Below are 25,042 nucleotides of genomic sequence, written 5' to 3' on the forward strand. Positions count from 1 at the left end.
GGCTGCAGAGGTGCTTGTCCCTTAATATAAATGATACCTTTTTTTTACTAAATAGATGATGTGATGATAATTATAGCTTAGAAGCCATATGCAAATCCGGCTGGACCTGCACTGGGGTTCAGTCAAAGAACTGTCACGCTGTATGTACAGATGGAACAGGGGCTCCTGGGCTGACCCAAAGACTGGGGCCCCTGCGCTGTCTTTTATCTCCAAGATAGGCTTGATGGTAGCCAGGTTCGAGCCCCCAGCGTGACCCTGTCTCCTGTCTGAGCCCTGCTACTACCCCCCTGCCCACACTGGGAGCCGGAAACCCAGTAACCAAAACCTCACAAATAATCACTGACAAGGGTAAATGAAAACTCGCACACACTGCACTTAAACACAAAGGGGGGACAGTATGTGAACTGGGGAGTAAAGCAAAAAGGGGTAGGAAATAAACTCCCAACTGGTGGACTCACACACCATGCGAAACCACAACTTGTAGATCACCATATGACAGGATAACCACAGGAACCAGGAGGCAAAGCAATATCCAGCACTCAACCTCAGTCTCCGGAGCCTTATAAAGGGTGAGGGCAGCTGGTGATCAGCAGCCTGAGCTCCCAGCAGATGATCACAAGCCAGCAGGGATTAATTTATGCTGTACTGGAGAGCAGTGAAGCCAGAACCGGCCAACGCCCAAGACAGGCTGTGCAACTAAAGAATCCCAGGCTGTTGGTCAGACTCTGCAGTGTGAACTGAGTCCGACGCCCTCATGACACCCAATGAGTGCAACGCTGAACACCGCACGACAAGAACATGGCCTGTTTCTATCAATTGTATTGTCACCTTCCCATTGCACATCCAGCCTGAATTGCATAGGACTCTTAAATTTCATATCTCAAGATTAGCTCATTGGATCACTAAAAAAGGTATTATTTAAATTGGGGAACAAACACTTACACAGCCAGACGATTACTTCCATTTGTAAAAAAAAAAATAGTGAGAGGTTCCCTTTAGTGCTAATATATTATATTTTAATGGTTTCTTCTTTGTATTGTAAAGGAGCCAGAGGTTAAGTCCTAAATGGCAGGTGTGTGTCATCAAAGTGGCTGGCCTTGGTGATGTAAGTCCCGGAATTTAAGGCTCCAGCAATGGTAGGTTGCAGAGGAGGTTTTTATTAGGACCAGATTTTGGGTCTGGAATTTAGGAGTGACCAGAAGAGTCTGGGGGGGAACGGTCGCTCCCTTACCTCCAGTCTGGGCTGTGCAGATAATACAAAAGGTTGCGGAATTAGCATGTGAGAGCTGTTGGGTGTTCAGTGTTGCTGACCAAAGTATTACCTACAATGCTGCACAGGTCGGACCGTTTTGTATCTTTTGCCTACCCAGGGAAGGGACTGTGCTTTTTTCCTGTGTTGCTATTCATTTACACCAAAGAAAGACCTATGACAAACAAATAAATCTAATACTTGTGTACCCAAACTGCCAGCAGAAAGATTGAATCCCTAGAGCAGGGTCCTCAACCTGTGGCTCGGGATCCACATGTGTCTCGCAGGCCTATAATGTGTGACTTGTGACTGTCTTCATACTTAGTACATTAGCACCTGGTCTAGCAAACAGCTACAGTGCCTACTGTAGTATAATAAGTAGTATTCAACCCCCTGCAGATTTAGCAGGTTTACACATTCGGAATTAACTTGGCATTGTGACATTTGGACTGTAGATCAGCCTGGAAGTGTGAAATGCACTGCAGCAACAAAGAATGTTATTTCTTCTTTTTTTTTTTTTTTTTTAAATTGTGAAAAGTTTATTCAGAGGGTTATTTATTATTCAACCCCTCAATCCAGCAGAATTCTGTTTGGTTCCCCTAAAGTATTAAGAAGTATTTCAGGCACAAAAAACAATGAGCTTCACGTGTTTGGATTAATTATCTCTTTTTCCAGCCTTTTCTGACTAATTAAGACCCTCCCCAAACTTGTGAACAGCACTCATACTTGGTCAACATGGGAAAGACAAAAGGAGCATTCCAAGGCCATCAGAGACAAGATCGTGGAGGGTCACAAGGCTGGCAAGGGGTACAAAACCCTTTCCAATGAGTTGGGCCTACCTGTCTCCACTGTTGGGAGCATCATCTGGAAGTGGAAGGCTTATGGAACTACTGTTAGCCTTCCACGGCCTGGACAGCCTTTGAAAGTTTCCACCCGTGCCGAGGCCAGGCTTGTCCGAAGAGTCAAGGCTAACCCAAGGACAACAAGGAAGGAGCTCCGGGAAGATCTCATGGCAGTGGGGACATTGGTTTCAGTCAATACCATAAGTAACGTACTCCACCGCAATGGTCTCCGTTCCAGACGAGCCCGTAAGGTACCTTTACTTTCAAAGCGTCATGTCAAGGCTCATCTACAGTTTGCTCATGATCACTTGGAGGACTCTGAGACAGACAGGTTCAAGGTTCTCTGGTCTGATGAGACCAAGATCGAGATCTTTGGTGCCAACCACACATGTGACGTTTGGAGACTGGATGGCACTGCATACGACCCCAAGAATACCATCCCTACAGTCAAGCATGGTGGTGGCAGCATCATGCTGTGGTGCTGTTTCTCAGCCAAGGGGCCTGGCCATCTGGTCCGCATCCATGGAAAGATAGATAGCACGGCCTACCTGGAGATTTTGAACAAGAACCTCCGCTCCTCCATCAAGGATCTTAAGATGGGTCGTCATTTCATCTTCCAACAAGACAACGACCCAAAGCACACAGCCAAGAAAACCAAGGCCTGGTTCAAGAGGGAAAAAATCAAGGTGTTGCAGTGGCCTAGTCAGTCTCCTGACCTTAACCCAATTGAAAACTTGTGGAAGGAGCTCAAGATTAAAGTCCAATGAGACACGCAAAGAACCTAGATAACTTGGAGAAGATCTGCATGGAGGAGTGGGCGAAGATAACCCCAGAGACCTGTGCCGGCCTGATCAGGTCTTATAAAAGACGATTATTAGCTGTAATTGCAAACAAGGGTTATTCCACAAAATATTAAACCTAGGGGTTGAATAATAATTGACCCACACTTTTATGTTGAAAATTTATTAAAATTTAACTGAGCAACATAACTTGTTGGTTTGTAAGATTTATGCATCTGTTAATAAATCCTGCTCTTGTTTGAAGTTTGCAGGCTCTAACTTATTTGCATCTTATCAAACCTGCTAAATCTGCAGGGGGTTGAATACTACTTGTAGGCACTGTATGAGGAGCAAGTCTCCGGATGGGGAATTTTGTGAGTAGCCGCACATAGAGGAGTAGATTGGAAAGGCGAGAATTGTAGCAACTTGGAATACTGTCTTGATGTGATTTCCGTGGAAAAGCTTTGGTTGTCATTATACCAGTAATGGGTTCTCCAAGTATCACAACTGTGAGGGGTTCAGGAGTTGGATGTGGCTTGCGACCTTCTTTCAGATCTAAACGTGGCTCTCAAGTTGAGAAAGGTTGGGGACCTCTGCCCTAGAGTATGCATTTAAGGGTTCTTTTCCACTTGCGTACAGCTTTTGATGCGAGAACATCAGAAGCGATATGCTAATGACCCTCTGCTGCGTGCGACAGCCTTGGGTCATGCGACTGTGATGCGATCTTGCAATCGTATCACTGCTGTGGAGAAGAGGGGGGAGCACTTTCTCCCCATCTCCTCTGCTGCCTGTTTCTGCGTATATTGCACTGCGGTCGCATAACATGCAAGTGCAGTGCAATGTTTCACACGCTCCCCATAGTTTTGCACTGGTGCGAGTGCATTCCAATGTTTTATCAGATTGCACTTGCACATAGAAATCGCAAGTCAAAAGAACCCTAAAGTTAAGCTTGGAATTAATTTGAGAAACCCTTTTTCAGAGAAGATCTAACAAGACAATCATTTGGGCTCCTGACACCCACCAACAAACAACTGATTTTCCTGAGAAATTCAGCTATTTCAAATACAGTGGCATGCAAAAATTTGGGCACCTCTGGTCAAAATTACTGTTATTGTGAACTGTTAAGCAAGTTGAAGATAAAATGATCTTTAAAAGGCAAAACACTAAAGATGACACATTTCCTTTGTATTTTAGGCAAAATATATACATTTTCTTGGTTCAAATGCATCAACTTAAAAAACTAAAGGGGGCTTTACATGCAGCGATATCGCTAGCGAGCGTACCCGCCCCTGTCGTTTGTGCGTCACGGGCAAATCGCTGCCCGTGGCGCACAATATCATTAGGAGCCATCATACAGACTTACCTGCCTAGCGACGTCGCTGTGGCCGGCGAACGGCCTCCTTTCTAATTTCATTGCCGGCGGCCGCAGGTAAGCTGTAGTTCGTCGTTCCCGGGGTGTCACACGTAGCGACATGTGCTGCCACGGGAACGACGAACACCCTGCGTCCTCAACAATCAACGATTTTTTTAAAATGAATGACGTGTCAACGATGGACGATTTAGTGAGTATTTTCCATTGTTAATGGCCGCTCGTTGGTGTCACACGCAACGACGTCGCTGACGATGCCGGATGTGCGTCACGGAATCCGTGACCCCGGCGATATATCGTTAATACGTCGTTGCGTGTAATGGAACCTTTACTGTTCAATTGCTGTCTAACATATCTTTACAGGTGAATTGCGGTGAGAAAATCAATCATATATTCACTTCATCTATAAAGTTTTATTACTGATCTGAGTGTATAAGAGGTAACACATATTTGTGCCAATTTGCCAAGAAAGTGAGTGTAAAATAATGGGTAATTGTATGGGTTTTTTTTGCACAACTGCCTGGCCATTAACAATATGGAATAAAATTAAACTTATTTATTGTCTTATAACCCATTTATATTGGGAGGACACTGGGCGCATGATGACCAATATGAGTATATAATAACAACTATAAAAAATATTTTTTGGGTAAAAATGCTATCCCTTTACAGAGTTAAAATAAAAATAATAATAAAAAAAAAATGTACTCACTCCTCACATCTATTGGAAATGGGTGTGCTTTCTGCAAGCTAGAATAATTTTCTTTGATGAGCACGTATTTGAATTTAGTCTCATTCTGTACAAAATGCTAACAACTTGTGTTCAGAAAGCCAGATAAAAATATTCATTGCAATGTTATGAATATTAGAAACCATATTTCACGCTCATAAGTCTATAGGAATGTGCATAATTGACTCCAAAAATATTCTGAAACAGTATAAATGGTGTTAATTTACCTCCTTCATCGCTCGGTAACCTCTGCAAATAAATGTACTGCGACTATTAACAGTCTATGGAAGTGAAGGTCAAGCAGAAAACAGCGACTCTCTGCATAATAAACAGCAGGTAACTTTCTTTTCTACTAAATGTTAAAACGAAAATTAAATAAAGGTCGGAGTCACTAACATTTCTATACTATTTCTAGAGAGTCACTTGACATCAGGCGATAGTGCACAAATAGATCTATTCTTGCGTTTTCAAGAAAGCGCTGCTAACTATGCACAGGTTACTTTGGATATCCTGTCACACTAGTGACTTGGAAATATGGTGCATGATACGACACACAACACAACATAGGGGTACACTGGGGACACTTTTACAACAGAGGTCTTAGCGCTAATGACATTGAAGATGGACACCTCCTCCACTTACCTGTGATTGTACCCCACACACCTAGTCAGTCCAATACAGGTTCCTCACCTGTCACCGAGCAGGAACCTGAAGCCCTGAGGGACCCTACAATAGTCCTGGATAGTGAGTGGACAGGTAAGGGGGGCTAGCCCCACCTGTCACCGAGCAGGAACCTGAAGCCCCAAGTGACCCTATAATAGTCCTGGATAGTGAGTGGACAGGTAAGCAATGCTAGCCCCACCTGTCGCCGAGCAGGAATCTGAAAACCTGATTGATTGTCCAATAGTCCTGGTTAGTGAGTGGACAGGTAAGAGATGCTAGCCCCACCTGTTGCCGAGCAGGAGCCTAAAGCCCTGAGTGACCTTACAATAGTCCTGGATAGTGAGTGGACAGGTAAGGGATCCTAGCCCCTCCTGTCGCCGAGCAGGAAACTGAAGCCCTAAGTGACCCTACAATAGTCCTGGATAGTGAGTGGACAAGTAAGGGATGCTAGCCCCACCTGTTGCCAAGCTTGAACCTGATGCCCTAAGTGACCCTACAATAGTCCTGGATAGTGAGTGGACAGGTAAGGGGGGCTAGCCCCACGTTTCGCTGAGCAGGAACCTGAAGCCCTGAGTGATCATACAATAGTCCTGGCTAGTGAGTGGACAGGTAAGGGATGCTAGCCCCGCCTGTTGTAGAGCAGGAACCTAAAGCACTGAGTGACCCTACAATAGTCCTGGCTAGTGAGTGGACAGGTAAGGGATGCTAGCCCCACCTGTCGTCGAGCAGCAACCTGAAGCCCTGAGTGACCCTACAATAGTCCTGGCTAGTGATTGTCAGGTAAGGGACGCTAATCTCACTTCTGCACTAAAACGACAAAGCCAGGGAAAGAAAGACAGACGGGGGAAACACACCAACAGACTGCTGCAGTCAGCCCCAAGGCTGCAGCCTACACAGCACCTTGCAGAGAGGGTTCCACCATCTCCTTCCAACTCCAGGCCAAGCATCCAAATGATAGTGAGAATGCATGGCAAGGAATACTGACATTAACCCTCTTCTCACCAAAGGAAAGGAAACTACATTTAACTACAGGGGTTTCATAGGAATGGCTTTCTAGCACTGACTCTGTCACAAGTCTCACATGCAAAGTGACAGCCGTGACATCCCCTATGCAAAAATCCAATATGTAGGATTCTCTTTCTGCCAATTTACCAATAACTTATATGTACTCATTAAAAAAAATCTATAAAAATATTTTATCTGCTAACTATCTCTCCTGACAGAGCGTCTTCAATTCCTATATCCTTGGAAACATTCCTGCCATCAAGAAAAGTGATGGAATGAAAAATAACAATCCTGGTGGGCTAGAGCAGCGAAGAAAAAGGGATAATAACAATGATGGATCCCAGCAGGGAAGGGATTTATGATAACATTCCAATTGGCCTAGAGAAATTAATGAAAAATAACATCCATGATGGGCTAGAGTAGTGTAAAGGATAAATCAATGATCAGTTACGTTACTGAAATGATTCATGATAAAATTCCTGGTGGGCTAGAGCAGTGAAGGAATGGAAAAAATAACATTTCTGATGGGCTACAGCAGTATAGGGGTAAATGATGGCATCACTGGTGGGTTATAACAGGGAAGTGATTAATGATACCGTTCCTGGTGGTCAAGAACAGTGAACAAATAGGGATAATAACAATGGTGGATCCCAACAGGGAAGTGAATAATGATAACATTCTTGGAGGCCTAGAGAAATGAAAGGAAAATAACAATAATTATGAACTAGAGTAGTGAAGGGATAAAGGATAAAATCAATTATCAGTGGAACCTTGGTTTAAAAGTAACTTGGTTTGAGAGCGTTTTGCAAGACAAGCAAAGCTTTTTACAAATGTGTAACTTGGTTTAAGAGCAATGCTTTGCAGCAAGAGCAAATACTCACCGTGCACACGTCTGATTCTGTCCTTTCACCGCGCTCTGACCCGTTCTGGAGGTAACTTTCTGTACATATGTACTGTATACAGTATATACCATTGTACAGTACAGTATATACTATATAGCATGTCTATCAATTTGCATTTGTGGATACAGTATTGTACTTTCTTATTGATAACCAGTGCAGCACATTGCTTATACTTTACCTCCCACACACCAACAATTCTATTGTAAGCTAAAGTGCAGTTTAATTTGTTTTTGTTTTTACTGTACAGTATTTTGTATTAGTGACTGTAATAATTTTATATGAATACAGTACATTATTTTGTATTACTGTAATAAATTTGTATAAATACAGCAAATATTTTTGGGTTGTGGAACGAATTGTCTGTGTTTCAATTCTTTCCTATTGCAAAATTCGCCTTGATATAAGAGTAACTTAAAGAGCACACTCCCGAAACCAATTATGCTCGTTATCCAAGGTTTTACTAAGTCACTAAAGTGATTAATAATAACATTCCTGGTGGCCTAGAGAGATTAATGAAAAATAATATCCATGATGGGCTAGACCACTGAAGTGATAAAGGATAAAATAAATGATTCGTTACGTCTCTGAAGTTATTAATGATAAAATTCCTGGTGGGCTAGACCAGTGAAGGAATGGAAAAATAATATCTCTGATGGGCTACAACAATATAAGGATAAATAATGGCATCACTGGTGGGTTATAGCAGTCAAGTGGTTAATGATATTGTTCCTGGTGGTCTAGAGCAGTGGAAAAAAAATGAGCAATAACATTTGTGGTGGGCTAGAGTAGCGAAGAAATAGGGATAGTAACAATGGTGTATGCTAGCAGGGAAGTAAATAATGATAACATTTCTGAAAGCCTAGAGAAATGAATGGAAAATAACAGTAATTATGGACTAGAGTAGTGGACGGATAAAGGATAAAATCAACGCTCAGTTACATCACTGAAGTGATTAATGATAAAATTCCTGGTAGGCTAGAGCAGTGAAGGAATTGAAAAATAACATCTCTGATGGGCTACAACAATATAGGGATAAATAATGGCATCACTGGTGGGTTATAGCAGTGAGGTGGTTAATGATATTGTTCCTGGTGGTCTAGAGCAGTGAAAAAAAATGAGCAATAACATTTGTGGTGGGCTAGAGTAGTAGAGTAGCGAAGAAATAGGGATAGTAACAATGGTGTATGCTAGCAGGGAAGTAAATAATGATAACATTCCTGGAAGCCTAGAGAAATGAATGGAAAATAACAATAATTATGGACTAGAGTAGCGGACGGATAAAGGATAAAATCAACGCTCAGTTACATCACTGAAGTGATTAATGATAAAATTCCTGGTGCGCTTGAGCAGTGACGGAGTGGAAAAATAACATCTCTGATGGGCTACAGCAGTATAGGGATACATGATTGCATCACTGGTGGGTTATAGCAGTGAAGTGATTAGTCCTGGTGGTCTAAAGCAGTGAGAAAAAGAAAAATAACATTTGTGGTGAGCTAGAGTAGTGAAGGGATAAAGGATTGGGCTGCAGTAGTGGACAGATAAAAGATAACATCACTAGTGGGTTATAGGGTGCGTTACACGCTGCGACATCGCTAACGATATATCGTTGGGGTCACGGTGTTTGTGACGCACATCCAGCGTTGTTAGCGACATCGCAGCATGTAACACCTCTGAGCGACCTAAAACGATCGCAAAAGAGGCAAAAATCGTTGCCATTGGAGAGGTCGCTCCAACACCAAAAATCGTTGACAGGTAAGTAGCAAGGTTGTTTGTCGTTTCTGCGGCAGCACACATCGCTATGTATGACACCGCAGGAACGAGGAAACTCACCGTACCTGCCTCCACCGGCAATGAGGAAGGAAGCAGGTGGGCGGGATGTTACGGCAGCTCATCTCCGCCCCTCCGCTTCTATTGGGCGGCCGCTTAGTGACATCACTGTGACGCCAAACGCACCGCCCCCTTAGAAAGAAGGCGGTTTGCCAGTCACAGCGACGTCGCTAGGCAGGTAAGTATGTGTGACGGGTGTAAGCGATGTTGTGCGCCATGGGCAGCGATTTGTCCGTGGCGCACAACAAACGGGGGCGGGTACGCTTGCTAGTGATATCGGTACCGATATTGCAGCGTGTAAAGTACCCTTATGTCAATGTCAAGAGGATTACTAATGGAATAAAGCTATGAAGTAAAAAATAATAAAGTCACTCATAGGCTTTAACTGTGAATTAAACTTTTAACATCCCTGGTAGATTTAGAAAATTTAATGATAACATTCACGATGGTCTAGGGTAGTGAAGCAGTTAAATATAACAGCCCTGGTGGTCTGAGGTATTGGTGTTAGGGGGTTACCTACCTGTAGAACTGATTACCTTTTCAATTTCTAGCTGTAGACTGCTTTGACCTAGCTATTACATCCTCAGCTATCACAGAGCAACTTCGACAATGTAAGCTTCTCTGAGCTAGCCTGTGTGGCTCCTTTGGTGTCTGTAATCTCGACAGACCCATACAGAATTTGAGAAAAGGAAAAGGGGGTAAGAGAAGCATGATACTTGTTTTTAAAACTTTTTTTTTACTATTTTTTTTTTACATTTTATATAACTTTTTATTTGTAGCAAAAAAAGTAATTTTTGCTTTGTCAAATGTTGATTTTAACTGGAATAACATTGAGCGGCTTCAGTATCCTTTATGCTCCATTAATCACAGCAAATTCAATTTAATGGTAAAACCTAATATGGTTTAGGAGAATTCCATGTTATGTAAAATATGATAAAGAATCAATGGCTTCCTGATTAATATTTTAATAGTTTATATTTGAAAATACATTTTGGATTGCATTAAAAGAACTAAATCTCCGTTACGAGTATAGATTTTCTCTACCGCTCAGGTGCTTTATGCTTCATTAATCCACATAAACATTTTACATTTGTTCATTGTATTGTATATTAAGTGGATAATATGTTCAATGATCTGTAATATCTCATTTGGGCAATTTCTGCATGGAGAAAATAAACAACACTTGGGTTTTCTAAGAAATGTTAGAAAATCACTAGTGACTAGAGATGAGCGAATTGATTTGCCGGACCCTAATTCAGCAGTTACATCTTTGTTCTGCGGCCGCCTCCTACCTGCCGGCATCCCGGTGCCTCTTCTCATTTGTAGGCTAGGCACACCATCATCTTGGTGCCTACAAATCAGAAGAGGTCAGGGATACCGACACTTAGAAGGAGGCTAGCAGGGCTTCCATCCAGCAACCATGGGATACTGACATGGCCACTGGACTGGGGTTCTGCACATCATATCACACATCTATACTAATGACCAAAACTTCTGCCTTCCTACCTACCCACCTCACCGTGAAGTCTAAACAGATGTAGAGCAGCATCCAGTTCTTCAGGCACATGAATTAACAGATGCCACCAATTGTGCCACCAATTGTGCTCCTGCCTTTTTTCTTTAAAGGTGTTATGGACAAGATTCTGAACTATTATGAGTATTCTCCAGACAGTCTGAGGACTTTCATGTGACAAGTGAATCATGCTGACATAGCTTAATATAAATGAGGAATAGTATGCATGCTACTAACAAATTACTTATATGATTTGGATGCAGACGGGGTTAAGATATATATGTAAAACTTGGATTACATCACTGTAAATTATGGCCCCCTTAACAGAGGGAACCTGTCACCTACTCACCTGTGGGGCAATCCGGTCCTATGTGTGCTGCTGGTCTTGACCTGGTTCCGCCTCTATCCTTGCGATCACCATCATCCTACTTTATGTGGATAATGCATCCTTTGTCATCCACACAGTGCCCTCCATTGCACTCCTGCGCATGCACACTTTTCTTTGCGCTCCTGCGCATGCACACTTTTCTCTGTGCTCCTGCGCATGCACACTTCTCTCTGCGTTCCTGCGCATGCACACTTCTCTCAGCGTCCCTGCGCATGCACACTTCTTTCTGCGTTCCTGCGCATGCACACTTCTCTCTTCCCTGCTGCAGGCAAAGCAAAGTACTGTAATGCACATGCAGTAGGAAAGGTCAAAGAACACCCGCGCATGCACACTATAATACTTTGCTCTGCCTGTAGCAAGGAAGAGAGAAGTATGCATGCACAGGAGTGTAGTGGAGGACACTGTATGGATGACATAGGACGCATCATGCACACAAAGCAAATGGGAGGACGGCGATCTCAAGAAGAGAGGAGACGCTGGATTAAGAGCAGTGATGCCCATCGGACCCGACCAGATCGGACAGGTGAGTAGGTGACAGTTTACCTTCAAATATACAGATCAGGCCCACTAAGGGCCAGTAGCACCTGAACTTTAGGGTTTGCTCACACTGGCGATGGTTCTTTCATGAGAGAGAATTAGATGTATTATGCAAATGACAATCGGCTCAAGTTTTGCTCCGAGCATGAGCCAAGTGTCATTCACTGGGATAATTTTCTCACATGCAAGAATCGGAGCACAGGTGAGGAGAAGACAGAAAGATTAATTTCTCCATCTTCTCTATTGTCTGTGTCCGCGATAATTGGACTGCACTTGGATGACATCCGAGTGCAGTCCAATGATTTGCGTGCACCCAAGACTTTTATGGGTGCGCTTCATCTGATATACGCGGTCAATGGCAGCATGCAGCTTTTTTTCTCATGCCAACTTGGCACTGTGCCAAAGTATAACACTGGTCCGAGTGCTATCAGATAAAATATTGGAATGCAGTCAGCCGTGCTATACGCCGATGTCAGCGAGCTCTAATACACACTCTATGGCTGGCAGAATGATAGAAAGTTTGTTTTCTGAATCTTCCATATTATTGTACACTCTTACTGTAACATGTATATTATATTGCCTCCATCTCAGTATTTCAAGACATTAAAAATCTTATTTCCAATATGTATATGAAAGATACGCTGCGTTAATCCACTCTGTAGGTGCCTTGATGTCAATTTGGGTTCTGTTTATAGGTCCAGTTGTCATTCAATAGTAACGGATCACAAATTAAAAAAATGGGTTTGTTACAAACAAAGCAAAAATGGTTAAAGAATGAAAAACATTTTTTCTCGAATCTGTCTTGAAAAAATTGACACTTTGTTATTTTCTTTTGCGTTCTTTTTTGTTTTGTTGGCAACTAATACATTTTTACTAAAGTCGTTTTTGCTAGGCATTTGCACTAAAAACGGATCCGTTAACATATTACATAACAGATGACTATCCATTATTTATTATCCATTTGACATAGACTTAAATATTAAATAAAGGAATCATTCGCTATTTGTTTTGGGGTTTTTTATTTATAAGGACAAGAAAGTCCTTATAATAGGGGGCTCCCTGACGAAGGCTTCACAGCCGAAACGGCCGTCGGGTTGGACGCAGGCTCCTCTTGATCTCCACACATTCCAGGTAAACTGCATTTACTATTGTCCCCTTGATATTTGGGGGCTGGGGTCCCTTCCACAATCCTCCATGTAAACCTTGTACAACCCTTCTTGAAATTGATTGCTTTTCATATATACTATATGTGATTGCCATGGTCCATTCAGGAGGTTTTCGGTCTGTGACCCGTCTATATTAAAGCGTATTTCTTATGCAGTCTCCCTGGTGGACTGTTGATTACCTGACTGTATACATAGGTATATCGGTTCCCATGTAATCGTTGCCTAATATAAGTATTGATTATTCATGGCTTATCAGCAGTCCGTTTAAGATCATTGCCTATGTCCACACTTGTTAGCCCTGCACCTATCCACCTAATAAAGTTTTTCACTTTTGCACCCTAGACTCTGGTCATAAATTTCTCTTGTTTTGCATTAGAATTATATTATGGGTCTATGCGATGGCTACATAGACACACAGATAATTATGCTACTACATCTATATTTTGATTATTTACATACACAGATATTCTAATTACATTTAAACAAACAAGCTATAGCTTAGGCCACCTCCACACTATCTGCGGATGCTGGTCTTCTTTTAATCTAGATTGTATGATATACTGTATCTGTTTCCATTCAAATGACTAGATCATGTACTGGAATGGTTTATTTCTGTTTTGTTTGTTTTTTTTACCTCAAAAGAAATTAAAAATAATCCAAAACCAAAAATAAATACAGGATTTGGGAATATTATAAAAATTAGCACTAAAAGAACGTTTTAATAACATTCATATATCTTTGTATGGAATTATCAAACTTCATCCAATATAAAAAAAATACTAAAGGTTTGTTTTGTTGTTTTTTTTTATCTATGCCTGCTGTGCAAATTCAACTACTCACCTACAGGCCAAAAATGAAGGGCAAATATCATGAACATCAGAAATCTGCATTCTATAGATTCACTTTCTATGGGGAGATGAGATATTTTAAGAGCAGTTCCACATAGCAGATAAATGGGATAGATTTCTCCGGTTGTATACGTAAAAAACATATTGGTAGGTTAAATCAACATAATTATTGTAACTTAAAATTGTCAACAAGGTTTGTGGTGATTTAACACCATAACTAAGGGGACCCCGATGTGTGATTTTAATCAGTGATGATTGTGTATGTTTCTATGGCTCCTAATTTTTGATAATACATTTCTTTCAAGTTACGTGTTACTTTTTCCTCGTGGTGAAGATTATTCTAATTAACCCGAGAATATAATTAAGCTCATGCATTAAAATTAGTCCTATTCGAGGTCCAAAAATAACACTAATTTAACTGTGAGATTCTAGGTATGTATCATTATAAAAAAAAGTTTATATACCGTATAAATATATATATATACATACACATACATATATATATATATATATATATATATAATATCATATACCTGCCATGCACGTGGGAGAAGCCTGATATACAATTCAGGTTTTCAAAAGTTTACAAAATTAAATAACACAAACAAAACTAAAATATACAATAAGGATAAAGTTGAGCCCAAAAATTGTGAATGTGTTCATTGTGTAAAACTGATCCCCAGATTTTCAATATAAGCAGTTGGCTGCTGTTATATACTTCTGTTGGCTATTGCTGCCTTTGTTATTATTTGTAAAGTAGGCAGCAAGAGTAGTCAGGTCTATACTCAGTTAGGTCTTCTCTTTCTTCTTGGTAATGCCCTGTGAACACGCTGAGTTTTTTATATATTTTTTATGTGTTTTTGGTGCAGTTTGTTGCCCAAATCTGCCTGTCTCTCCTTCTCCCAGCAAAGACAATGAAAATTCTGAATTGCTGTGCGCACGTTGCTTCTTTTTTTCTTGCAGTTTTGGGTGCAGAAAAAAGAAGCAGCTTGTCAATTGTTGGTGCGTTTTGTAGCCCTTCAAGGCATTTATTTCAGTAAAAAAAATTGTATGGCACAAAAAATGCACCAAAAACACATGCATTTTTTGGTGCATTTTTTTGCCACAAGGTGCAGTTTTTGGTGCACAAGATGTCTGCAACCAAAAACTCAGCGTGCGCACATACCCTATGAGGTCAGGATCCTCTATTTCAGACTCTGTTTTGGATAAAAAGCATTTGCACTCCACGTAAGACAATTTTACCATCAAAACGATGGACAGCTTGGTGGAACCTGAGAGACCCCATAATAATCAGTCAATAGAGTCCATCGGGTGTGACTATTGTCCTTTGCGCAGCTGATCTAGTCCTTAGCATTATAATATAAGCAAAAGCCTCAATGCAATTGGGAAAAAAAGCCTAAATCCATGCATAAGGGTAAGTTTAGATTGGCAAATTTTCACCCGTAATCGAATGCTGATCTACTGTATTACAGTATATACAGTATTCCAGAATATTGTATACAGGAGTCCAGGCTGCTCTGTATAACGTAAAAACACCTTGATAATACTAATCTAGGGGGCGGTCCGGTCCGATGGGTGTCGCTGCTCTTGTTCTGGCTCCTCCTCTAACTTGTGTGTAACTTTGGCCTCTATTGCGCTCCTGCGCATGCGCACTTTGATCTGAGAGAAACGTACTGTTATATGCAGGCACAAGAAAAGCTCAAAGATGATCTGCACATGCGCACTACAGTACTTTAATCTGCCCTCAGCTGGGCAGATCAAAGTGTGCCTGTGCAAAAGCGCAATGGAGGCCTCTCTATGAATGACACAGGATGTGTCATGCATACGGGGCTGGGCAGGAGGACAGAGGTCGCACAAGTTGAAGGAGGTGCTGGATCGAGTGCAGCAACACCCATTGCACCGGATTCCCCTAGGTGAGTATTATAAAGGTGAATTTTACGTTCAACAGAGCGGCCTGGGCTCTTATATACAGTATTCTGGAATCCTGTATATAAGGGCTCACTGGTGGTTCCCGCAGCTCATAAGAGAAAAAAACAGGTGACAGATTGCCTTGAACCATCAGCCAAGTTACTTTTGGGAAAAAAGTGGAAAAAATATATTATGCAGTTATTTGTTGATGAATCCTAACTAAGGGCTCACGCGCACGTACCTGCTGAATATACTGCAGCAATTTGACAGCACATGTGCGCTTCAAATCACTGCAGAAACACTGCGTATTGGATGCAGTGTTTCAGCAGAATGAATGCCGAATTGATGCGCTTGGGATGCAGCCCCCATCATAGACAGAGTGGGAGCAGCATCCAAAGCGCACAAATTAATTGACATGCTGCTTTTTTGACCGCACGGATTTGGGTCAAAATTTTGGCATCCAAATCGCTGCGTTCAAAAAAGCATCGTACGCACATATCATGCACAATCTACATAGATTGTGCTGAGGACGCAGGACGCATGCATTTACGCTGCAGTGCAATACGCAGTGTAAATGCATGTAATTACGCAACGTGCGCATGAGCCCTTACTGAAAAGTCATTGAAGCAGGCACCATGTTGAAATAATATGCACATGTTGTGGGAATTTTTAGCATCCATAGAAGCAAAATAGTTTGTTACACAATCAAGGACAGCATGCAAATATACGTGGGGCCCCCAATAAGTCAGGGTTGACCAGCAATTATCTTTCTACCAGTAAGTCTCCTCATCATCTCACTTGAGTACCTCTCGCTGCACATTTTCCTGCCGCCCTTCGCTTGTGATAAAGCCTCCGTTACCTTCATTTCGATCTCGGCTGCCGTGTGTTTTGTTGTTTCCAGTTTTTCCACCAGGAGTGTGTCCCCCAGGAAATTACTTTCTGCCGCTGATAGGCGTGTCAGTAATTCATCCTCAAGCATTTTCAACTCAATTTTGAAATAATTTTGTTGCTTTGTGAGCTCAGACTGAAAAGAAAATGGTAAGTTTTAGACCTGTAATTGTAGCGATGTGAACAATGGGAATACACTTTGCTACCTTTTAATTTTCCTGATTATTCAACATTTTACAATAGTTCTAAAGCATTTAAGGTCAGGACTAATATCTAGAAAGAAAAAGGAGTGTAATTTGGGGCTTTATCAGGTACATTCAAATGACCATTTTATTCCTTATTCATTCCATTTACTCACAAATTACTAACTTAAAATGGCTCTTTTGTTATTGGGCTTTTTTTTGTTTTTAAGTAGCATTTAGAGCTGTATAATAGTCTATACAATGTAGATATTTAATGTATAAAATATTTTATTTGAAATATTCCATTAAATATCTAAATGTTGCAATATATGCAATCTGCATTCCATTCACATGCCGAAAGTCGAACACTATGTTGGCATACAACTGTGTGAAGCAGCATGTTGCCCTTAATAAAGGGAACTTTCAGTTTGAACCAATTCTAATGCTTTTACTTTTCCATGTTTCTCTGCTACCTGTTATGTGTGTTATATGTTATGTCTAACATCTTCTTATCTTATGTTATGTTATGTGTTATATGTGTTATCAGTTCAAGATCCAAAAATCCCCAGATTGGCGCTGTTTTTAAAAAAAAACCAAAAAAACAGAAAATAACAAAAAAAAACACTTTTTTTATTTCACAGAACCTTAAAAAGAAATAGAGAGAAAAAATGAAAAAATAAGAGAGAGAGAGTAAAAGAGAAAGAAAAGAGAGAGAAAAAAGAAAGAGAAAAAGAATGAGAGAAAATATAAAATAGAGCGTAGAATAGAGAAAGAAAAAAATGAGAGAGAAAGGATAGCGAGAAAAAGAAAAAGAAAATGAAAAAATAACAGAGAAAATGAGAGAGAAAAAGATTGAGAAAGAAAGAAAGAAAAAACAAGAGAGAGAAAAACAAAAAGAAAGAGAAAGAAATAGAGAGAAAGAAAGAGAGAGAAAAAGAAAGAGAAAGAAAGAGATAAAGAGGGAGATGGAGAAAGAGAAAGAGAGGAAAAAAGAGAAAAAGAAAGAAAAAAATGAGAGAGAAAAAGAAAGAAATAAAGAAAGAGAAATAAAAAAAGTGATAAAGAAAAAAATGAAAGATTGTATTCTAAAATGTTAAATAAAGAATTTTTTTTTAAAAAAAGAAAGATTAAAAGAAAGAGTGAGAGAAAGAGAAAAAAGAAAAAGAGAGAAAATGAAAAAATAGAAAAAGGGAGAGAAAACAAAAAGAGATAAAGAAAAGAGAAAAAAGGAAAAGAGAAAAAGAAAGAGGAGAGAATGAAAAAATAGAGTAAAAGAGAGAGTGAGAAAAAGAGAGAAAGAAAAAGAGAAAGAAAAAGAAAAATGAGAAAGAGAGAGAAAATGAAAAAAATAAGAGGGAAAAAGAGAGAAGACAGATTGAGAAAGAAAAAAAGAGAGAAAAAGAGAGAAAGAGAGAAACTGAAAAAATTAGAGATGGAGTATGAAAGAGAAAAAGAAAAAAAGAGAAAAAAAGGAAAAAAAGGAGAAAAAAAGAAAGGGAGAGAAAGAGAAAACAAAAAAATAACAGTAAAAGAAAGAGAGAGAGAAAAAGAAAAAGAGAGAAAAGTATTAGATCACAATATCCACTAGGAGAGTCTCCTAAAACATGTAGTGAGGGTGCGGAGTTGCCTTACGCTCACAGGCATCTGTCCAATTAACATTCTAGGACAGCTTTTTGTCATTATAAAAAAGAAAGTGGCCATTTTAATATACAGTACTATAGTGATTGACTCTTTAGATAATTGTGTTAATTTGCTTTAGGAATTTATTCAAAATTACATTTTCTTTCTTTTTTTCTCTCTCTCTGAGAACTCCATTTAATATTAATTTAATGATTTAATATTACAAGTCCCCTACTTCCTGTTCTGACCAGATGATTTTGCAGTAGTCTCATTATCATCACAGACAGAATTACAATGAAAGGTAACATCTCTACATAGAGTAAATAACACAGTAATCTCACAGCTCATCCCCTCCCCCTTTCATCACAATGATCTTTTCCCTGATCTGAGCAGTCTTTTTAGACAATTCAAGATAAATCAATAAGGTGTGAGTCAGTTTATTGCTGCTCTTGTCCATGTGCCCAACAAAAAGTATGTGCATGTAGGTCTTTCAAGCATAAAGTCTAGCAATGACGGAACATGATGGCTATTCCATTCTCTGTTACTGAGAAATCTGCATTTTAATTGAGAATTAACATTGCTGTCCCCATTGGGGCTCACAACTAAATTCCCCATCAGTATTTTCATTGGAGTGTGGGAGAAAACCAGAGAACTCGGAGGAAACCCACGCAAACATGGGGAGAGCATACAAACTCCTTGCAGAAATTGCCCTTGCACTGCTAACCACTGAGCCACCGTCTGTTAATAAAGTGATATGAAAAAAAAACTTTTTTTTTTTTCCCACTACATTTAATGTAAAAGCCTGATTTAAATCAAGGGGACTCACAGTCAGTTGGCAACCCTGGTGAGATACTTACTGTATCTTCAAACCATTGAAAGATTCAGCTCAATCTTATGCATATCTTCACTGCAGATTTCTAATTTTCGGCAGATCACACCAAATTTGGCTGCATTTGCCAATATTAAATATTAAATATTATATGTATAATGTCAACTTTTTACAGTGAAGGAAATAATTATTTGATCCCTTTCTGGTTTTGTAAGTTTACCCACTGGCAAAGAGATGAACAGCCTATAATTTTAAGGGTAGGTTAATTTTAACAGTGAGAGAGATAGAATATCCAAAATAAAATCCATAAAATCACATTGTATAAATTATATACATTTATTTGCATTTTGCAGAGAGAAATAAGTATTTGATCCCCCCTGGCAAACAAGACTTAATACTTGGTGGTAAAACTCTTGTTGTCAGCGCAGCAGTCAGATGTTTTTTTGTAGTTGATGATGAGGTTTGTGCACACGTTAGGAGGAATTTTGGTCCACTCCTCTTTGCAGATCATCTCTAAATCATTAAGATTTTGAGGCTGTCGCTTGGCAACTCAGAGCGTCAGCTCCTCCATAAGTTTTCTATGGGATTAAGGTCTAGAGACTGGCTAGGCCACTCCATGAAATTAGTGTGCTTCTTTTTGAGCCACTCCTTTGTTGCCTTGGCTGTATGTTTTGGGTCATTGTCGTGCTGGAAGACCCAGACACGACACGTTTTTAATATCTTGGCAGAGGGATGGAGGTTGTCACTCAGGATTTTACGGTACATGGCTCCATCCATTGTCCCATTGATGCGGTGAAGTAGTTCTGTGCCCTTAGCAGACAAACACCCCCAAAACATAATGTTTCCACCTCCATGCTTGACAGTGGGGATGGTGTTTTTGGGTCATAGGCATTTCTGACTTGAGGACTGGATTTAAAATACTTGACCAAGTTGATACAAAGTACTATATAAACTAGTGTTAGCAAAAACAATTTCTATATAAATTAAATGTATCACAACAAACAAATAATAGTAAAATATTATTAGAAAGAAAGGACTCATTGTCAGTTTCTAAAAGCTGTTACCTTGAAATGTTCCAAGTCTGGTCTCTCTAGATTCACCACATCAGCCAGGAGTTGGTCTTCCAAGCCATCTCTTGTTACAGTGAAGTTGATTAGTGTTGTCTGTGCCTGAATTTCTGGTTTGTAATGGGGATTTGCAAGCTTTGTATGAAGAATAAGTCTAAATTTTGGATGGAATTTGCATTCTTTATCCCCGATTCGGATGTATCTGAAAATTATCAACATAAAATTTTGTAAAAAAAAAATCCCTAGTGTAAATGGATCTTTTTTGAAGAATAATCAACAGGGTGAAGTAAGGTGCTGTATTCTTATGTATTGGCTCATGAAAAAAGCTATGTCCTCCTTCACTTTTTTTTTTAAATTTAATATCCCCTGAGGCAAATTCTGAGAAGCTTGTACCTGCTAATGGACTTTACAAGTCTCTTTCTTTGATAGGGTTGGTGCACACAACCATTTTCTCTCCATCTGAGAAAAATGGTTCAATTATTCTGATAAGGGCTCGGTTCCACTTGCGTTTTGCACAGACAAGTGCAATCCAATAAAACATCGGATTGCTCTCACTCTAGTGCAAAACTATGGGGCAGCGTCCATCTGCGATTGATTACTCATACCGCACCGGCATGCGAAATGAATCGCGGCATGCTGCATTTGGCAGTGAGTCTCGGCTCACGCACCCCCATACAAGTCTATGGGTGCGGGTAAAACATCGCACTGCACTCGCATGTCATCCGATTGCGGTGCGATGTACGCAGAGACTGGTTGGGAAGGAGATGGGGAGAAAGTGCTCCCTCCCTCTTCTCTGCAGCTGTGATACGATCGCAAGATCGCATCACAGTCGCATGATCCTCGGCTGACGCTCGCAGCAGAGGGTCATTAGCATATCTCTTCTGATCCTCTCACATCGGAAGCTGTACAGAGAGAAAAAAAAGAAGAGTTTCTTCACCTTCTCCATCATGTCAGTCCATGAAAATTGGACTGCTCTTGGATGTCATCCAAGTGTGGTCCAATGTTTTTCAGGACCTCATAAATTTTCATTGCTGATTTTGATCCAACACAAAAGAAATTGGGATATGTTACTGATTTTTTCCTTGATCTGAAGAAAAATTTGGACATGTGGACAGCCCCATACAATATCATGGGTACAAGTGCTATCCATGAAAACCACAAATCGTACTCAGGCATGGACTGGCCCACTGGGGAACAGGTGAATCCCCCGGTGGGCTTCTGTGCTGAAGTGAGCCACTCACTCCCCAATATGAGCAGTATTTTGCCCCATTATATTAGATTCACTTTTTACAGAAAAAAGCATAATTTCATCATCATTCACTCAACAAACTACCCAGTGCATTATTACATAGAAGGACAGATAAATGTGTGAATGAGGCTGATATAATATTTGCATGTAGCTGAACAGAGACCCCCTGAGTCAGTGTTATTTGTGGACCCTTGGTAGCGCAGTCCAACACTGTACTCATCCGACAGAGTCGGTCATGCGCACGAGCCCTTATATTTCCATTAACAATAGTAGCCTCGGAAGCCAGCATTTAACTTTAAAGCTGTGTTGAGGAAAGTAAAAATGTGCGTCTTTCTAAAAGAAAAATATAAATAAATATTATGACATAATTATCTAAAAATGTATAAATGAAAAAATATAATTATAATATAAAAAGACAATGAGCAAAACACTTTGGTCCCACATAAAAATAAAATAAAAAGATGTTAACCAGTTAAGCATTTGGCCATTTTACCCTTACTTGGCACGTTTTTGGGTTTTATTATACATGCACTTTCAGGGGCTCAAAAAAATATTCTCATTTGAGTATTTAAATAGTTTTTGCTCCTTTTTTTTTCTAGATACATGAGACTTAATTTTTCATGTTATTTTTATGCTTCTTTCTTCTTGTTGATATCAGGAGAAAATTTTTAGAAAAATAGGAAATATGTTTCTTTTTTTCCCATTTTTATTTTTTCTACAACTACAAATGACAGCTAAAAACACACACACTTTAAACTGCATTTTCATTTCCGTAGAAATTATTTTTATATATATTGAATATTTCTTATTTTGACAGGGATGGGGCTATAAACAGTGATTCGTAATGGAATTTTTATTATTTTTTTTGTTACTTGCTTTATTTTATGTTTTTTACTTATTTTTTTCATTTATTTTACACACCATGTAGGTTTTAAAGGGAACCTGTCACCAGATTTTTCCCTATTAAACCAAAAACATCCCCTTCTGCAGCTCCTGGGCTGCATTCTATGAAGGTGCACCTTGTTGCTGGCCCCCTTTTCAGACCTCCAAAACAACATTATAAAATATTACCTTTTTGTATACAAATTAGTTTGGTTGGCCAGATGGGTGGGCTCTATTTTGCCTTCTGTCCCACCTTCTGCCTCTATTCGCCGTCCCCCAGTCTTGATTTGCATGGATGACGACGGCCCCGTCATCCTCCACGCTGATGCCGAAGTCTCGCGCAGGCGCAGTTAGCAGAGGCCACTATCGCGAGCCTGAGCAGAAACTATCCCTCTCGCGCGCCGCTGATGTATTTGCGCAGGCTTGAGATTATGGGCGGGTGCTAGCATGATGATGGTGAAGTCATACACAGCCATTAAAGGTATCAACCACTGAGGACTCTCAGTTCTTTTTTTTTATCTCTACTGGCTAACACGGTACAAAGATATATTCTTTGGTTCATTCATACATATAGTTATATTACATAAGTTAAATGAAAATTAAAATAAAAAAAAATAAACTTTAAAATTTAACATTTCATGTAAATTTAATTTATAATAATAATACAAATAATAATAAAAAAGCAAAAAAAAAATTCAAAATATTTTTTGAGGTGTTCTGCATATCAGAATGGCCATTCTCATACATGCCCAGTAGCCACGTCACGGCAACCGCATTGTACTGGGTCCTACTCTATATTACTACCTTTTTCAGGGTTTAAAAAAACACATATTTGGGAAATGAGAGACCCACCAAATATATGTGGTTTTTAAACCATGAAAGAGGTAGTAAGATAAATTAGCACCCAGTACAATGAGGTTGCCAGGACATGGCTACTGGACAGGTATGAGAATGGCCATTCTGATATGCAAAACACCTCCAAAAATATTTAGAATTTTTTTTTTCTTTTTGTTTTTTTTTTTAGTTTCAAGCTTTGGCATATAAGTCTTTCTTTTTGTCTGTAATAATAATAGTAATAATAATAATAAAAACAACAATAATAAATACATATATTTATATACTATATAACATATATATCTCCATTGATATCCTTAGGATTGCAAATAGTCAATAATCTCCACAATACATTCATGTTTAATATCAGAGTATGGGTTTGCTGGAGGGAAGTTTAAAATTTATGTCATTGCTGAAAATAATTCCAATAATGTCATTAATTATATTATTTGCTAGCCATGAATCTATAATGTATTATTTACATTTGATCCATTCTGGAGCTTTATCTTAAAAATTACTTTTTAATTTTCCTATTGATTCTGTATACACTGTAGATTTTGTAACTTTTCATGTCACCTCTGTCTGAAAAAAAAGTGTTTGTTTTGAAGTCAACAGTCATTGAAATTCCGAATGACAACCCAAATGTTATAAGTAGTAGTCATTTTCTGAGTCACAACGCTCCACGAAATCACTCCTTGAATCAAATACCCCCAAGAGAGTGAGAAATTAAACATACCTTTCAGAGTCGTGTTGAACTGTGCAAGTGCGTTCAGCTGGATCAATACTCAGCATGCAGAGGACTCTGCTACAGTTATGATCTGGGGGTGTCTGATAGGGCATTTGTGCAAGGAAGCCAAATATTTTGCAAAGTACAGAAAAAAATATATACGACGTTCGCACAGGCACTGTCACACACTCAAAGATACAACACACACCGCATCATCCCTTTAGCAGGTAATTAAGGAGACTGCCAGGGTTACCTGCAATGTGCTATCAAAATAAATGACTGTAATTGATAAGCATAATTAGACATTGGGAATAATGAAGTGACCCTAATCAGTGATGAAATGCTGATTATGTGAAATAAAAACACCACCTATTTTTAGGCTGCAGGAATCTTGTATTTTATAATTAGAAAAAAAATGTATTTACATTGATTAGAAAGGTTACAGATCCAGGATAAAGAGATCGACAATTTATAAGTAAAAATATATGAGAACCTATAAAAAAAATAGTCCATGTATTTGGTAGAATTTTTAAATAATATTTATGGGGGATTTTTAGGATTTTCTGATCATTGAATAGTCAGTCCATGTATTTTTTTTTTCTTGTCTAGAGGCTGCCATTTACATGCTTGTAATGTTGCATGTTTACTGTTTTTTTGTTACAGCTCAGTTTTTTGGTGTTTTTTGTCTGCTATCTTGCTTTATTGCAAGTTGGGGGTGCAGCCCTCCTTAGGGTATGTGCGCACGTTGCTTTTTACCTGCTTTTTACCTGCTTTTTTGCTGCTTTTTCTTCTGTGCTGTTTAATGCCAAAATGGATGTGTTCTTCTATTCAAGCAAAGTCTATGGGAATTTGGGTTTCTTGTTCACACTATGTTGTTCAAAATGCTGCCTTTTTGTGGCAGAACTTTGGTCAAAAACTCAGCTTTGCAGTGCAAAACCCAAATGGCAAAAATAATTGACATGTTGCTTCTTTGAAAAGCTGAGTTTTTGACCAAAGTTCTGCCACAAAAAGGCAGCATTTTGAACAACATAGTGTGAA

The 25,042-nt window shown here is 39.5% G+C and overlaps 1 protein-coding gene across 1 annotated transcript in view; it reads right to left on the bottom strand.

Annotated features, from left to right (window-relative positions):
- Nucleotides 1-25,042, bottom strand: part of LOC142245878 (dynein axonemal heavy chain 11-like) — a 519,159-nt gene that overhangs the window by 138,794 nt on the left and 355,323 nt on the right. Inside the window, exons 55-56 of the mRNA XM_075318873.1 lie at nucleotides 20,310-20,514; nucleotides 16,586-16,750 (exon numbers count right to left, since the gene is read on the bottom strand). Coding sequence (XP_075174988.1) covers nucleotides 16,586-16,750; nucleotides 20,310-20,514 — 370 coding nt within the window. The remainder of the gene's footprint in view (nucleotides 1-16,585; nucleotides 16,751-20,309; nucleotides 20,515-25,042) is intronic.

The sequence above is a fragment of the Anomaloglossus baeobatrachus genome, chromosome 7, assembly GCF_048569485.1.
Source record: "Anomaloglossus baeobatrachus isolate aAnoBae1 chromosome 7, aAnoBae1.hap1, whole genome shotgun sequence".
Taxonomy (NCBI): Eukaryota; Metazoa; Chordata; class Amphibia; order Anura; family Aromobatidae; genus Anomaloglossus; species Anomaloglossus baeobatrachus.